Source organism: Calonectris borealis, chromosome 5 (genome assembly GCF_964195595.1).
Source record: "Calonectris borealis chromosome 5, bCalBor7.hap1.2, whole genome shotgun sequence".
Taxonomy (NCBI): domain Eukaryota; kingdom Metazoa; phylum Chordata; class Aves; order Procellariiformes; family Procellariidae; genus Calonectris; species Calonectris borealis.
Genome location: NC_134316.1, coordinates 29,815,045 through 29,832,801, shown reverse-complemented (window position 1 = coordinate 29,832,801; position 17,757 = coordinate 29,815,045). Strand labels below are relative to the sequence as shown.

At 37.3% G+C, this 17,757-nt stretch overlaps 1 protein-coding gene across 6 annotated transcripts in view; it reads left to right on the top strand.

Annotated features, from left to right (window-relative positions):
* NPAS3 (neuronal PAS domain protein 3) overlaps positions 1 to 17,757 on the top strand; it is a 623,692-nt gene that overhangs the window by 421,129 nt on the left and 184,806 nt on the right. For all 6 annotated transcript variants that reach the window (XM_075151690.1, XM_075151693.1, XM_075151692.1 and 3 more), the window contains one exon: positions 12,559 to 12,648. In XM_075151690.1, coding sequence (XP_075007791.1) covers positions 12,559 to 12,648 — 90 coding nt within the window. The remainder of the gene's footprint in view (positions 1 to 12,558; positions 12,649 to 17,757) is intronic.

The following is a 17,757-nucleotide window of genomic DNA, read 5'->3' as shown; positions in this document are numbered from 1 at the left end:
AACTGATGAAAACTGCCTGCGATTTAGACAACCGGGCAAACATGTAAGGTATCGCTTAGGGTCTAGAAGAAGACATTGCTCAAGGCAGGAGACAATTGCAGATACATGTGACTTTTTAATGGAGCAGAAAGAAGAAAAATATCACAATGGAAGCAGGGAAGGCTAGGATGCTACACTCACACTGTGTGTTTAAAGCATCATAGTTAGAAGAAATTAGAAGTGTTTCCTTGGTATTCTTTGGGTGGTTCTGAATAACAGGAAAACGGTGCTAACATTTGGCAAGAGGAGGAGTTTTCTTTCATCAGTTCCATTGATGAAGGCAGTTTTACCAGAGTCATCTTAGGGAGACACTTTAACCTTCAGGTCTGTTACAGATTGGAATGAAACGGATAGTAACAGTGTGGAGCAATCATGTCAGTTCCTGCTTGGGACATGGGATTGTCGTGGTTTAATCTGGCAGGCAGCCAAATACCACGCAGCCGCTCACTCACTCCCCCCGCCCCCCCAGTGGGACGGGGAGAGAATCGGAAGGGTAGGAGTGAGAAAAACTCATGGGTTGAGATAAAGACAGTTTAATAGAACAGAAGAGGGATAATAATAATAGTAATAATAATTATAGAATATACAAAATGAGTGATACACAATGCAATTGCTCACCACCCGTGCTGACCGATAACGAAGTAGCGATCGGTACTTCCTGGATCACGCCTACCCTTCATATACTGAGCATGACGTCACATGGTATGGAATACCCCATTGGCCAGCTGGGCTGGCTGTCCTGATTATGTTCCCTCCCATCTTGTGTACCTAGCTCAGTCAGTAGGCACGGGAGCTGTCCTTGGACTAGGAGGGCACTTAGCAACAACTGAAAACATCAGTGTGTTATCAACATTCTCCTCGTACTAAATCCAAAACACAGCACTAGGAAGAAATTTAACCCTATCCCAGCCGAAACTAGGACAGGGATACAACATATAGATTGTTGACATATGCAATAAATAGCATTAGGGTTGGTGGTGTCAAGACTTATTTGGGACTCTTTAGAATATGTGGCGTGTGGATTATTGGCACAACCAACAGCTACTGTACTCTGCAGTGTCACAAGAAAATCTTGAGCACCCTTTGATGAGCAGGTTACTGATGCTTTGTGCTGCTGCTGCTCCAGGGGACCCCTTAAGAACATATCATGATAGTGTGGCTGCACACTAAAACCCTGTGGTAAAAATACGGAGGAACATTTTCACATGGTTACTGTGAAACTGTCTTTAAAAGGAAAAAAAGATATTCTTGGTTGAAACCTTGTGTTTTCCGGCTTCTGCTGGTGCTATATGGACAAATCATAATCCACTCACCCCTCCCTACCCTAGAAAATAGGATTTTATTATGGAAATACAAACAGACCCTTAATTATCACAGCAGTCAGAGGTGCCACTATAATATATTAGCTTGTATTTAAAAAAGAATATAAACCTTTTCACTGAAAGAGCTGCTCTGTGATGTTGATATGCTTGAATTTATGCAATGAGCTGGTAAACAGCAAAATCCATACTTATCTTTACCTACACAGGCATTAGAGGTGAGCTCAGAAAAAAAATAGAAAAAAAGAAGGAAGGAAGTGAGGGAGGGAGAAACACAGTATTTCTCACAGCCTAGGGTGAGATTAGAGTCCTGTTGATGGCAGAGCTACATGCTGTCTTCTCACCTGGTCTCATATTCCAGCTGTGAAACAGAAGTGGAAGGTCAACATAGCAGTGGTGTTTTGTAGTGGCAAACTGAGTTGATTTCCTGAAATCATTCAGGACCAGACCTCCGATTCCGTCAGGATAATTGATTTTCAGATAAATGTGCATTCCCCACTTTTGTGTGAAATGTACTTCTGGGGTGAAGCACTGTAACCTCAAAACCCTTGAAGGAAGTACTGCAACCCAGCATAGAGATATCAACTTTACTGTGTAGAATGCAGATGTAGTGGATAATTACTTCAGGGGAAGATTTTGAAGTATTTCTCTTATTAATGAAGTCTCTAACTTCTTTCAGGAAGTTAATTGTTTGTTTTTCTGTTAGTCCCCCATATTCCTGTGTTCCCACAGTACTCCTGTGTTCCCTGCTCTTAACTGCACAGATGAGTGAATGGAAACGAAGTCTTCTATGGGTACCAGAATAGCACAGTGCAGTTTTCTGTAGATTTCCATCTTGTCTTCTATTGACTTTTGTGTCTAAGACAGTGCAACCTGGCTGAGGCTTTTTCAGTGCTCAGGGCATTTGTGAGGTCTCTGCTTTGTGATGTCTAATACTGTAGGAACTCATAGTCCAGCTTTTACAGCTGCAAAGGCTCTCAGAGGGTCTTGTCTCCATTATCAGTCTGTTTTCACCAAACCTGTAGAAATTTCTCTGAGACCTCTGCCTGCTGTCAAATCTAGCAAAAACTACCCATGGATTGGAATGCTGTTAGTAGGACAGGCAGACAAAGACATGCAGAGTAGAGGAAACTAATTTCAAAGTTAGAAGAACCACTTCATAATCCAGACCTCAAAGGGCTGTAGTTTTGTGGGCTTTTTTTTTTTCCCCCATGCCTATATAAACCTAACTTCTAGTAACTAGCAGGTTCTGATTCATGCCACTCCAGATTCTTCTTGTTTCAAGGGTCACAGGACTAAGGAGTCAAGTGGCAGTAACAGTTCTGGAGGCTTTTATGTACTGGTCTTTACTGGAAAAGCGAATGGCTGCTTTAGTTTAGTCCAGCTGTATATGGATCCTAGAAGACTTCAGAGTGGACATCTGTGGAACTGCTCCACACTCCCATAGGTTGAGAAAGAATAGGTATAGCAAATGGATCTCCTGTATTGGTACAAGGATTAATGACAGCTGGAGGAACTCTCAGCTGATTAGGACCAGGTTCTGTCTTCTTTGCATTATAACACGGGATAAGAGGCTGAAGATAACAACACAGGTTTTTATTTTTTTCTGTGCATCTGCTAAGGGTTACAGTTAGAAATGGCACTAGATTGAATGGACTTTGGATTTGTTCTTAATATTCTGTGTTCTTATTATCTCTATATTCCATTGTCTATAAAGTATTCTGAACATGTTCTTCTTTCAAGAAGAGTATAAATCAGAATTACATGCTAGGCAAAGAACTCAACTCAATTTCTCATTCAAACCTATTTTGGTTGTCTGTATTGCCATCTAATAGATTAAATATGCTAAACATAAGCCCCTCGTCCCATTCTTCCCTGAGCACAGCCTCTCTGCTTCATATGTATGAAATCGTGTGATGCAAGTGGGAGCACATGTACTCAGTTCTGGGCTAGAGGTCTAATTCTAGCAAGCCAATTGTTAGGATCAATCACCAGAGCATCTGAGTACCTACTGAGTGCAGGTGTTATTTTAAGAGTGCAATTAACTCAGTATCACAAATTCTTCCCTATAATTTTTTCTTCTAGTTTTTTTGGACAACAGACATTTAGATACCTTTATCTGTTTACTTTCACATAGTATCAGATTGTCTAGATTGAAAGAAAAGCTAACCAAACATGCAGATATACAATGAATGTAAGATCAATTTGAATGGAGCCTACATAAACAGAAATATTCATACATAACACAAAAGGGCTTTAAACTTGCAGCTTTGGAAACAATAACATTCACAACAATACTTATTGTTCCCACAACCAGTTCTGCTTGTATAGGTGCTTCTACTTGCACAGCATTCCAGTCAGATCAGGTTCCCACAATCTCCTGCTGTGTGATCTGAGGTGCAGGTCTGGGGACTCAGCCCTCATTCTGCGAACTCTCACTATTTATCATAGCTCCTGCTACTGGGTCACCTTACTCTTTCAGTTTTGGCGTTTATGGTAGTAAACGTTATGCAGGTGCAGTGTCAAGTCCTTTACTCAGGGCAGCACCTCTAGGTGCACAAATGCATATATGATTGGAATATTTGTACCACCGAAGGGCAGAAACCACTTGTTATTCAAATCCTATGTATCCAAAGCAAAGCCAGTCCACAGCCAGGTATACACTTAATCCTGACACGAAGCAATCACATTCTCGGGGAAAGAGATATATAATGTAATCTCTGTATGATAAGTCTCATCCTAAATAGATATAGTTGATTGTATTAGATGGCATGCAGTTATTGGCATCACAATCTGCTGTCCAAACAGTCTGGAGCCGACACGAGGAATCCTATATAATTGAAGGGTAGGAGCTCATCAGGAATTGGCATCATAAAGATGAAAGGTCAGTGCTTTAATACACAACTCCCACAAAATTGAATTTTAATTAAGTGCGACAGTGTTGAATCCCTCCCTCAGGAGTCCTTTTTCTCCCTTTTTCTTTACACTAATATATATAGCCCTCCTCTCAGAAAACAGAATAGCAAAGACACAGTATAAATATTCTGCCTAGTAAGATTTCAACTTCAGAGGTTTTCAACAGTGGTTAGTATAGCATGTACTAATGTAAATCAGTGTTTTGTTTTAGTAATGAATCATTTATGCAGAAGAATAGACAATGAAAAATAGCATTTGTCAGTGAGAACAGCAGTGTTTAACCTTTTTTGTGTGTGTTTGTGTATGAGTGGATCCCAAAAATTGTCCATTGGTGGTTTAAATACTGTGTGTTGGATTTAAGTCTATAGACAGTAAGCTTACTTTTCTCAGTTACCTTTCACAGCCCCTTCAAACAGTTCAGGTGGAAGTTGTTCAGAATGAATAGTTCAGATTGTCCAGACTGTTGAATAGTTCAGTTTTCAGTTTGAATAGTTCGGGCTGAAATCAGTCAGATGGAAGACCACAGGCTGGAAACCACTGATACAGACACAGGGAATGTACAGTTTACTGAACATCTTGCAATAAAACTACCATAAAATTGTCTTCATGTCATGTAAAAGATTACTGTATTACTTACTATTTTCCACTTGTTCCAAAAGAAACAAAGAAAGTAAACTCATACTTCCTATCTCTCGCTAGTGGGTACTACTCACCTTCTAAGATATTTTGCTCAAGAGAGGTTGCCTCCTCACCATCACTGAAAAACAATCCAAAAGCTTCAAGTTGTAGCAGGTCATCAGACAGTTAATGCCATGGGAGCCTAACATACAAGTTAAAATAACCTGCGCAGCCAGCTGACTTCAGCAGACCTAACGCTGTACTGGGTAAAACATCAGACCACTTCTAACAAACAGTTTAATTTCCTCAATGCACATCAGTGTGTCTTCTACATGAAAACCTGCGTGAAGAATTTCAGCAGTTCAGCCCAGCAATTTAGATCAGTTAATCAAACAGAAGCATAATAATGAGAAGAGGCATAGAGGATATAGCAGAACAGTGCAAGTACTTGACCAAAAATTTTCACGGAGATAATTAAAGATCATCTGGCTTCTATCATGTAATTTAATTTTGGTGTTCTTATCTGTATTTTGTCATTAATACAGTTGTCTGCATGTTATATGAAGGGGTTTGCCAAAAAAAAAAAAAAAAAAAAATTATCCTGGGATAAACTGGGTGCAGAATAAGTGCAAGCTGTCTGTCCTGGATTTTTTTTTTTCTCACATTAGTAAGCCTCACTATTTCTCTCTTCTAATAGCATCACAATATAACCCAAGGATATTTTTTTTTCACCTACTGTGATGCCAACTTTTCAGCAAGTCTAATAGCTTTCATGGTGCAGTTTCCTCTATGGAGTCAGGATGGTTTGGGATTTTGCAGCAATATAAATGGCCTTCTAGAAAAAAAATAAATTGCTATCTACAGGGCAGAGATCCCTAAAAATAATTTATTGCTTTTGTATACAAAAAAATTTCAAGCTCTTAATCTCTGATTTTTTTCTTGAATTCCCGTTGCATAGGGATTTGTAACCTTTCTGTGAGTCTCAGGCTCATCTCTGATATTTGTCAATCTATTATCAGTGAATAAACCTGGAAGTACACCTTAAGAACCCAACTGCCACCTTTAAACGTTATTCTTGCCTCTAAGCCTTTCTCCTCTACACTCTCCACTTTTGCAATGGTTCTGATCTGGAACAAAATCTGTTTTTTTTCTAATCAAGTAGTAAATCTGCCCTTGCAAGTTTTTGCTGCTTTCGTTACACATAGTTATTCTGTAAGTCTGGCGAAAGATGCATCAAGGGAATCAGTAAAGTTTACTCTTCCTCCTTCGTTTCTTGGCTTTGAGCTATAAAGCAGACCTCCTTATTATTGACACATTTATTTTTTGGCACTTCCTTGTTGTCATAAATTGCATCCTGACCACACGAGCAAAGAGCACGAAGATGACAAATTAGGAAGCTGGCATCGAAGTCCATTCTAACCACATCCTTTGAGCTTGTCCTCTTACCTCATCTTTTTTACTGTAGTTGTTTTTGTGCCAAATACATGTTGCTTTCTTGCCAAATATGTGTCATTAATTCACAAGGAGTCTATGGTCCTGTAGCCATATAACTGTTATGGTGGACTGTGATTGAAAAAATGGCAGTGGCATGAGAGTTGAAAACAGGGTTTTCTGTGTGTTTGATGTTGGAATTTTTATTCAATGGTAAAAAGCTTGTAACCCAAAGAAGACTGCAAAAAGTCCTATGCCTTTTTATTTTATTTGGGCTTTTGTTTTGTTTTGTTTTCTGCAAGGGATTAAAAAGACTGAAGAGGAGGAATAAAGCTTATAGAGATTTTTGCAAGTCAGTAGATGATCAAACTTTAGTTGCTTATTTTTATTCATGTGTATCAAATACATCCCATGTAAAATCCTATTTCCAGGAATAATACTCCAGTTGTCTCATAGTACTTAATTGTGAAAGCCCAGGGTCAGATTTTCCACCTAAGTAGTTACGCATTTGTATATTTGTTGGTGTTGCTGGAGGATATTACTCTGATATCTTAATAGTGGGAGCACAGTAGATGGGCACTGAGGCTTTGAATTAGATTTCTGTTACCCACTGTTTATGCCATTTATTTCGTTTTAAACCCCCATCCAAGAATGGTTGCCATGTTGAAATGAAACTTACCTTTTTGTTGCTGTCTTTAGTAAATCATGTTTTTAAGCCATGCTGTAACACAATAAATAAATTATGCAATAATATGTTTATTATAAGAGAGGGACTATTTGCTTTCATAAATATCAATTGCATCCAATACTGCATCTCTTTTAAAAAAAGAGTAGAATATTTTTGCTGTTATTGAATGTTGTGTGTCTAATTGGTGACAGGCTTTGTCCTCAAATTAATGCTCAGCTCCAGTTATAATATCATTATGTCATAACAGTGAAAAATTCTAATTAAGATGATCTGTTTGCCAGGAAAAAGTTTAGTATATCAATTAATCTGTTTTATCAGGGGGAGTATTCCCTTCCCCAGCCCCTATCTCCTGATCAGAGCTTGAATGGCAAGAAAAACATCACAGATGCATGCTGCATTGGACAAAGAACACATGCATGCATTTAAATCATGTATATCTTACTTTTTACTGATGTAATTGTGAAATATGTTCTTTTTGCATTCATAATTAGGGGGTGGAACAGATGGTGAAGGCTTAGTTTAAAATAATCTGTCATTAAAATAACCTAGCCTACTGGTAATTCTTCACTCTAACTGGAGTTTAGGTCAGGGTAACAGGGGGTTTTGCAGCATCGGAATACACTAGAAAGAATTAGGGACTTCATGGATAGTATGAAATATGAGGATATTCTCCAGAAGGACACTGTAGTAAGACTCCAGTGAATTAAATTTGCCTGTAGTGGGAATATGCAAAAATGGCTGGGACAAAATTCCTCTGACAAATACAAATCCATTTAGTACGATGCATTATACATTAGTTCATACTCGGTCAAAGTGGTACAGTGGGTTTCATATCCTGAGAGGAAATAAACTCACTATTCTACAAATACTGTAAGAGGCACTTAGTATTTTGGGTTAAAAACCTGTGCTTTACATTTGCATATTATTCTGATGTCAGAGGATATAAATTATAATTATTGGCATTATTACTCAGAGGTGCTGTAGCTAGAGACTAGAGTCTCACTTCCTTTGTGTGTACCACATTGACTTGCTGGTATGTGACAAAGGAAATCTTCTATCAGTCCTGTCTGGCTAGTTTAGAACAGTTTTCAGGAATCAGAAAACTGGCTCAGTAAATCAGATACTTGCATGCCTTTAAAGCATTTATTTTAGTGTTTCCTCTAAGATTTCATTCTCTAACAGCTTTGAAGAAAGCATATAGATTTCACCATGGTATTATGACAAATCTTCTTGAGGAGGGGCAAGCATTAACATTTGTGTCGGTTCTTTTTCATCTTAATCCAACCTTGGTTAATAATCAGAAAATTCTACATAGTGGTTAAGAAGATGTAATTAACCCTTCGACCCCAGAATCTTAATTGGTGCCTGTTGAAAACAGTGGGGCAGTTAAAAAAAAAAAAAACTAAAAAGTAGCCTGTGGTGATTGAAACAGCATAATACATAATGGTTTTCTGAAATCAAAAGTACTGGGGAACTTCAGCTTTAATCACATTTTGCATAAAACCAGTAAGTGTAGGTTTAAACAAGAAGTTGCCGATCTTCCTTAAATTGGATTGTGCTCAAAATTGGCATTTGGGGTCACCTTGACCCTTTTTCAGCTGCCACACTAGATGGGATAGGACTGAGTTTATGACAGTCAACTTCATTTATAGAAATAAAAAAGAAATTAACTCAAGAATATTTTCCTAACAGAAGATGCTCTACCTTTATATACATGGCCTCTGCTTCAATGAAAATGGGACATTTTATGAAACAGCAGTTACCTTTGCAGGCCCTAGTTCTATATTATAGTTGATAATAACTGTGGAATATCGGAAACAGGATCCTATCTGCCTTTGAACTACAGTGAAACTGTTCTGAAATTCTGGCTGGAAATTACACTGTGGCGCTCATTTTAAAAGAGAGATTTGAAAGCCCACTAAATCCAGTACCCTTCTCACATTTTTTGTGTCCTTAGTTATACACAGGTAACATGAATAATACTTCCAGAGATTCCTCATTAAAACAAAATTGTTTGTAAATAGGTAGTATACAATGGTATCACATACTCTTCTTCGGTATATAACATAACCTCTGTTATGTTGCCTGCCACCTTCTCTGAAGTCTGCTGCTCTCTTGGCATGCACAAAGGACGTACGCTTTATGAAAAATTGAAAAATTTCAACACGCATTACTTAAATAATAAATATTCATAAATTATACCTATGAATAACAAATGAGACAGTCCTTCAGAACTACTGTTTGACCTGTATAAGGAACAACAACATTGTCACAAAAGTGGTCCATCTCAGCCCTTTCATACTGGTGGGAGGAACTGCCTTGCATTGGAAGGTGGCTATTTCTTCCCCTATTTTTATTGTCATTTTTCTTAGGTATTAGGACTTGAGCTTAGTACTTGGGGCCTTGGTTCTAATGCCTTTCCAGTTTGGGCATGGAAGTAGTTAGCTGTTCCATTAGCTATTAATCAGTGGTTTTTTCAAAATAAGATTAAATAAACTTTCTGATTTTGCTCTGTTGAACAAAATGTTGAATTCGGTCAGTATTTGTACCCAAGCACAACTTCAGGGAGGAGGGAAAGGAAATGGAGAAAGAAGGACTGACCACAACTCAGTAGTCTCAGTTGGCATAATAAACTAATTTTATGGCATGGGAAGTGACTAATCATGCAAGAAGCCAAAGGCATTGTGGGTATGCTGCATTGGCCCTGCCAGTCCATCAGTGGTGCCTCCTTAGTACCTCCCTTGTAAAACTAGGAGGCAAAAGTAAGGAATAGTCTCCCAGAAAGAAAGAGAAGAAAAGGGTAAAGAAAACTGTTTAACTGAAAGGAGAGTTTCAGAGTCAATGGCATGGAAAAGTAGCAAGTGCTTAAGATGTCTAACACTTCTCACTTTAACACTCTTCCCAGTTGCTGATGACATTCCAAACATTAGCCATGAAGGTTGAAATTTCTTTGTACAGTTGTGTTGACCAGAGATCATTTTATTTATTTATATTTTTCCAGCAAAACTGGTTTCACCAATTCCAAGACAACACTGAGGAAAACATTTCTGCCTAATCAGTACTGAAAGCTTTTTTCAAACTTTTGTTTCATTAAGACGCCTGAATTCCTAAATAAGATGATGTGTAGAAAAGAAGCAGGAAAGCCATCAGTGACTCAGAGAATGATTTTTTCTGTTCTTGTAAAACTCTATCCAGATATGCCAGATAATTACACAGTAATGCAGTATACTAAGCAGAACAGATCATAAATGTGCTCTAACTGTATGTAACTCTCTCAAGTAAAAGAGCAAGGGGACCACGCTAAAAGCCTGGAAATGTGAAAAACTGAAAAGAGGAAGGTTGTTTTTATATGATACACTAATAACCTGTGAAACCTCTTTCCTCAAGATATCATTGAGCCAAGAACATAACAGGATTCCAAAAAAGAAAAAAAAGTCTTGAGCACACTAGTTATAAAAAATAATTATAAGGAATATCAGATATGGTCATGCCAACTAGTAACAAGCTGAGTTAGAAAGAAACTTCTAGTAGGCTTGTCATTACCTACATAACCATTATGTATATTTGAAGCACTGTTCTGAAGCATCTAGGTACACACTGTCAGACCCAGGAAAACCAACCACTGCAGGTAGGCCGTTAGTCTGATTCAGTATGGCAATTTATTGTTGCTTGTGGAGAATGGCATTCTAGTAAGAACATATATAGGTGGCCAAGGAATCAGGGTGACGGTTCACAGTTTTATTTCTACCAGAGGATTAAACCAATTTCCTCAAAGGAACATGGGACAGAGCATCAGGAAAACTTAAACCAAGACCTTTAAAGATTTACTCTTCTGATCTTTCTGTGATGGGGAAAGTGGATAGTAGCAAAAGAAATGATACATAGTGGAGGAGATCAAATGTGTAAAGGTTTTGATTGTCCTTGTATGGATCTAAGTTTGAACTTCACTGTTCCAAATTTTCCACCTGTTATTGATGTTAAAATTCAAGGAACTGATGTTAATCATTTGAAAAGAAATGATGATGATTTATAAGAGGCCATAAATGGCTTGCATAATATAAATGTTTTTACATGAAGGAAATCTATGCAGATTTACATTTTTATTAATTCATAAATATAAATTAGAGTCTTTCTTTAATGCAGTGTCTTTAGTGAGGGTTTGTTTTCCAATATGTGGTTTACTCTTTTTAGAAAACACAGATTTTTGAACTAATTCCACCACCTACTACATCAGACAGTGGTGAACACTTGCCAAAGACAGCTTCTGACCAGCAGTGTGTTAGAAATTAATGAAGAAGCAGAAGAATAAAATAAAATTAAAAACCCTCAGAAATCACTGTTCTGTATTTGAAAAGGAGTGAAATGATTACATGACTTTGTCATCATATATCTCCATCAAATTTGTGTGCATCTCTCATTTTTTCTTCCAAAACCAGGTTGATCTCTCAAATGCTACAGTTATATTTTTACTTTACACATACCTGTATCCCAAGGGGGTATTCGAGATGGGGTATTTTGGGATTGTTTCTTGTTCATCCCAACATTAGGGGTGTCTGTTATTTTCTGAGTTGTTTTAGCATTTCTAATTTCTGGAATATTGTGATTTTACTTTTGCAATAGTGAATGCTTGTTTGCCAATAATCAACCTTATAAAAAGCATAAAAGTAAAGGCACATATAGTATATGAAAGGCAGTTTCTTCCTAGTGAAGATTTGCTCTTATTCCTAGAGGTATATTTCTGTCTTGATGTGCGATGATTTACTCCATGTGTCAGTTTAGAATATAGTCCTTTGTTTATTAACTGCACTCATGTTTCAAAATCTGTATAGTCGTATTTTGATTTTTACAGTTGCAATGGAAACCACATCCAAAGACTTGAACCTGTCAAAATAAAATCTGATCTAGAGTTTTACACCAAAGGGATGAAATTCGTAACATTTCTGTAGACCTAAGCTGTAAACATATTTGACAGTAATCTGCTGATTGACTTTGTTTGTTGTCTCACAAAAGGAAAATGGGGGGGCGGGGGGGATGCATGCACACGTGTGTGTGTAATCCTCAATTAATTAACAAATTATTGAGGTGCATAGTGATTTGAGTGATGGTAGGATTTTATTTTCTCTTTTTCAGTTTTTGGAAGTGGAAATTCTCTGCTTTGATTCTGGGGGGTGGAGGGATCTTCTTACATACCATTTGATTGGAAGGTTATTTGTTTTCCTTATTTATTTCTTCCTGTAAAAAATTGAATAACATTTTATTTTTCTATATTTCTTCTTTCATGCAAATGAGACAAATTTTAGACAGTATATGGCAGATGTAAGCATGACAATAAGTCCTTGAACTTTGGAATATACTCATATGCTGTTTGTTAATATGTAGACAGAATATAAAGGAATTGTCTTAAGGATTGAAATTAAAAACACTCTCATAGAAATCAGAATGTTTTCCTCAATTTGTTCTGTGATGCCTTTGTTTGAATCTCTTTCTATGTGGAATTTAGAATTTTTTATTAATCTATTCACTTTTTTTTTTCCCCTTACTCTGTAGTCCCTGGATGGATTTGTATTTGCACTAAATCAAGAAGGAAAATTTTTGTACATTTCAGAAACTGTCTCCATCTATTTAGGCCTGTCCCAAGTAAGTACATGCTTTCGATTCTAGAACATAATTGTGTATGATGCGTTCTTCTGTTTATCATTCTTAAAGAAATAATAATTTGGTTTCTGTATTTTGTGTGGATTATTGAATTAGTTATTTAAAGTTGCATCTGGTTCATCCTGAGAAGTAATTGGAAAAACGTATCTATCAGTATTGGATGTTGAGATAAGACAAACTTGTGCCTGAAAACTTTTTGCCATGAAGGATCATTATTAATTTATTGAGAACAAATGAAGTTTCTTTTCTCCGTTGTTTTGAACTTTAAACCTCTATACCTGATAGGAAAGGGACACACTAATAGTACTTCCCTTGTGTCCTATTACTGGATGTTTATGGAGTACCCTGTATTATCCAGGGAGCTGACACGATGACAGGGAGTCATTTGGAGTCAAGAAATGCTGAAAGAGACCATTAAAATGTCTTGCAGGGAGGTTCCAACAAGGACACATTTTGCCACTTTCACAAATGCTCACTAATATGAAAACACAAAGTTATAAAATATAATAGTTTCATTTTTTTTCATTTAATTGCTGACAACTGTTTTTCAAAGATTAAAAGGCAGGACAAAAGTGGGGGTAAAGTTGCTTGTTGACGCTTGTTCCTAATCCTGTAGCATTCAGAAATGTTTAGGAAGGATAGCTTCTTTCTGCTTGTGCTTAGAAATGCAGCAGAAAGATTTTGCATGATGATTTTCAGCATACTTCTATTGCAGTCACACTGACGAGAAAAAGAAAAACTCGGATAATAGTTATTTCAGCTCCTTTAAATTGGGACCTATACTGCTATGAGGAGGCAACTATTAGCACTGGCAACTGTCAGTTTTGCTGTACCCCAACAACAATGAAATGGGAAATTTTAGCATTTGGTGCAGAAAAAGATTAATTTTAAATATTATCTGGTGAGAATCCGAATAGAGGTTCATTAACTCCTCAAAGAACATGCAAGCAATTGGCTGTAATAAGTTCAGTAATTGTTATTTTGTGCTGGCTTTAGCAAACCAAATGATAGAAATGGAAACAGAGCTGTGTCTAACTCATATCCGTATTCTTGTCTCTCATTAAAGTCCCTCGTTTTGTAATAGACTTTAATCCCTGCCTTAATCTGTTTGGGAGTTAGTATCAAGAATCTCAAATTTTTAAATCGGTGCGCCACCATGTTGCTAATACAGTAAAGAATCGGAACTTTAATGTTTATTATTGTCTTATGCTCATATTAATCTGTTTTATGCATAGTATCCAAAGAAGTTTAATAAGCCAGTAAAGAAGAAGGATGGATAATTAGTTTAAGCAGGTAAATGCTAATTAGGAAAACTCCTGAAAGGCATCCATTATACACCAGCTTAAAACAAATTTTACAGCCCTGGTTAGTGGTGTAATCCAAATTCTGTCAAGGCAACTGCATTTTCTGTAATTGAGATGTGTATGTTTGCTTTGCATAACAGATGGCTCTGTATGCTTAGACTGATAGCTAGGAAAATAATAATTGCATTATTCTGGCCAAAAGAATATTAGCTCTTGGGTTTTGGCCATTTCAGTCAGTCCTCCTGCCAGCACAGCATATGCACATATATGGATTGGATTTTCAAGGAAATTGATGCATCTGGAATAGTGTGGCCATCTGAAATATCATCTGTTCAAGAAAAATTTGGCTTTAACCCTATGCTAGTCTCTTGATAAAAGGATTTTCTGCCACTGTCTTTTAAACTATAGGAGTTAGTAAATCTTTCCTTACTCCGAACTTACATCATGTTGTTAAGACTTTACACTTCATCTTGATCCCCATATACATTTCAAGCAAGCATTCAGATAAATAAAGCAATTGTCTTTGCATGTTAAAGTATTTGATATATCAGGACGAGCATTTACTTGCATTCACTACTGAAAGTATTGATGGAAAAACTACCAAAAATCAGAACCAGGACTGTGGATTTTAATACAGTAATAGATGAAATCTACTGAGATCTAATAAAATATCTGTGGTTTTCACAGTTCTTCTCTTCTTCTTTATGGAGACATTTTGTATTTCTCAGACCCTACTGTATTTATATTTTTAATATATTGTTCGCTTATGTGCTGGTTTTGGCTGGGGTAGCATTAATTTTCTTCATAGCAGCTAGTCTGGGGCTATGTTTTGGATTTGTGCTGGAAACAGTGTCGATAATACAGAGATGTTTTAGTTGTTGCTGAGCAGTGATTACACAGAGTCAAGGCCTTTTCTGCTTCTCACCCCACCCCACCAGCGAGTAAGTGGGGGTGCACAAGAAGCTGGGAGGGGACACAGCCGGGACAGCTGACCCCAACTGACCAAAGGGATATTCCATACCATATGACATCATGCACAGTATATAAAGCTGGGGGAAGAAGAAGGAAGGGGGGGACGTTCAAAGTGATGGCGTTTGTCTTCCCAAGTCACCGTTACGCGTGATGGAGCCCTGCTTTCCTGGAGGTGGCTGAACCCCTGCGTGCCGATGGGAAGCAGTGAATGAATTCCTTGTTTTGCTTTGCTTGCATGCGCGGCTTTTGCTTTACCTGTTAAACAGTCTTTGTCTCAACCCACGAGTTTTCTCGCTTTTACCCTTCCAACTCTCACACCGGGGTGGAGTGAGTGAGCGGCTGTGCGGGGCTTAGTTGACGGCTGGGGTTAAACCATGACATCTTGGTATAATATTATATAGCTAGGCTTCCTAATAATGACAGGAGAAGTGCTGTAGCTACTTCTTATTAAATCACTATTTGAAGTGTTATTTGTTACAAAAAATATTAGCAAGAATATCCATAAAACCATTTTTCAAACTATACATGAAAATGCTACAACAATCTTAAAATACTCGTGAATTCTGAATTTCTGGAATGGTGCTATGTGATACATATGGTGTTGCATTTCTTGCACTGCAGGTAAGCGTTGATAGGTCCCTATCCTGATACTCCCCAACTATATATTTATATAAAACCTCTAGGTAATTTTACACTTCAGAAAGCCTGGATGTACATTATAAGCATTTTTATTTTAATCATCTTCTTCGAGTGCTGACTTTGGCGCCTTACTTTCTAGTCAAATGACTTCTTAGAGATTTCATCCTTGTTTGGTTGTTTTGTTGCGTTTGTTTAACTAGTATGCATGGAAATAATGTACAATATATTTTGTACTTGCAAAGCAAAATCTCATGTCTCTTAGCTAAAGAAAAATCATCCTTGTACCGAATCTCAGCAGGTGAAAACAGTTTTTCACGGAACCCAATTTTTCTCTTTTCTGAACGTTGAGAGCCAGTGGTACAAAGCAAATGGATGCTGATGTTCTAAGATAGCTGCAGGGCTAATACTAAAGAAATGTGATAAAACAATATCTTGGGAGGTAGCCTGGCAATGATGATAATGAAGTTACTCCTGGCAAAAATAACAGTATATTTGAACCGTAAACAAAAATTACAATAAATACTCTTTTGACATTACAATGAATGTACCTTGCATGTAGACACCCATAGATATATATGTTTTGAACACTTTATTTTCCAGCTAATGCTAACCAAGAATTTTAACTTGGTTTGGCAGACATGGATTTTAGAGCCCACTGTGGAATTGCAATCAGAGCAGTTTCAGAGAACACAGATGCATTTCAAAGTAGAGGGAAAGACACAAAGTTAGCTGAAAATAATGAGTGAGAGAAGGAAGAGAATAAAAGCAACAGAAATGGGCCAAAATCTTCCAGTTATGTCCTTAGTGTGTATAAATTGTCATAGCTCAATTATACTTAGGGCAAGCTGAAATACTGCAACATACTTTCCAGTATTCAGTCATTTCAGGAACTGTAGTATTTGCTGGAAGACCCAGTACATGTCTAGAAATGTGCAATACAGCCAGGATTTCTTCCGTGGGCTGGACAACGTGACCTGTGATGGTGTAGCTTACCCTTTTGCCAATACAAACAGCTTTTTACACTGCACCTCTGTAGTGATGTAAAAATATTTTGTCTTCATATATATCTATTCTCTGACATTTTCAAGTCAGCAGGTAATTTTTGTTATCAGGGTAACTGCCATCTTTTTGAATACCCAGTCCCTGATTTCCTTTTAGAAATGGGATGAGATTTCAAAAGTAGATGGCTAAAATGAGTCACAATATCTGGACATTGAAGAGGCACTTGAATCATGCCTTCAGTCACTTAGAAGTCAATATCAGTGCTTACCTAAGAGATTTCAATTCTTTTGCAAAGTCTCTATGTTTGAGACTTAGGCCAAAAATATGCTGAAACACAAGCAGTAACAAATAGGGAGAAAAATGTATCCAGAGCAAAGGATAAAATTGTCAGACATACGAGGTTTCAGCGTCAATAGAAAATATTATGGGCTGATAAGCTGGCGAGGATACTTTTGCTTTCAGGAAAAAAGTTCTTAATCACCTCTCACCAACAGTTGTACTCAACAAGGATATTATGCATTGCTTCCCCTCTGTGAGGTCCACACCTTAAAGTAAAATGTTTCCTACCTTTGCTCCTACTTGTCCAGGACACAGACCAGGTTTGCAAATTGGCCTGTTGAAAAGAGAGCTCGCTAAAAAGGAGCAGTGCAGCTGCAGGCATAATAGGAGATAATAGAGATGAAGAAGGAAAAAAAAGAATACATTGTTGAGATTTTGTCCTTTTAAAACAAAGCAGGCAAAACCAACAGGTATATTACATGTGTACTGTGTTATTAGTAGCATAACCTATCTCCTTATTTTGGCTTTCTGTGCATTTGTCTATGAAATGGCAAATAAAATTATAGCTACAGCACACAAGTACAAGGTCAAATAAATGACAGTACTCAGTCTATTTGTGAAGCTATTCTGAAAAGGAACCATGGTGCCAAATGTGGTTTATTTGAATAATAAAGAAGAATTAGATTCCCCTGATAACTTGGCTGAGGGCCAATAAATCACTGGAGGTTAAGAATGCTTTGCAACTGCCATGTATTTCTTTTGCTTTTACGAAGCACAAACCTCAACTACTATGCTTTACCTGTTTTTCAATGCAAATCAGATTGAGGTTAGTAGATGGTTAAAGGATTGCTTTTGTGCTCTGTTTGCTTAAAAAATGCTATAAACCAATCTTGAC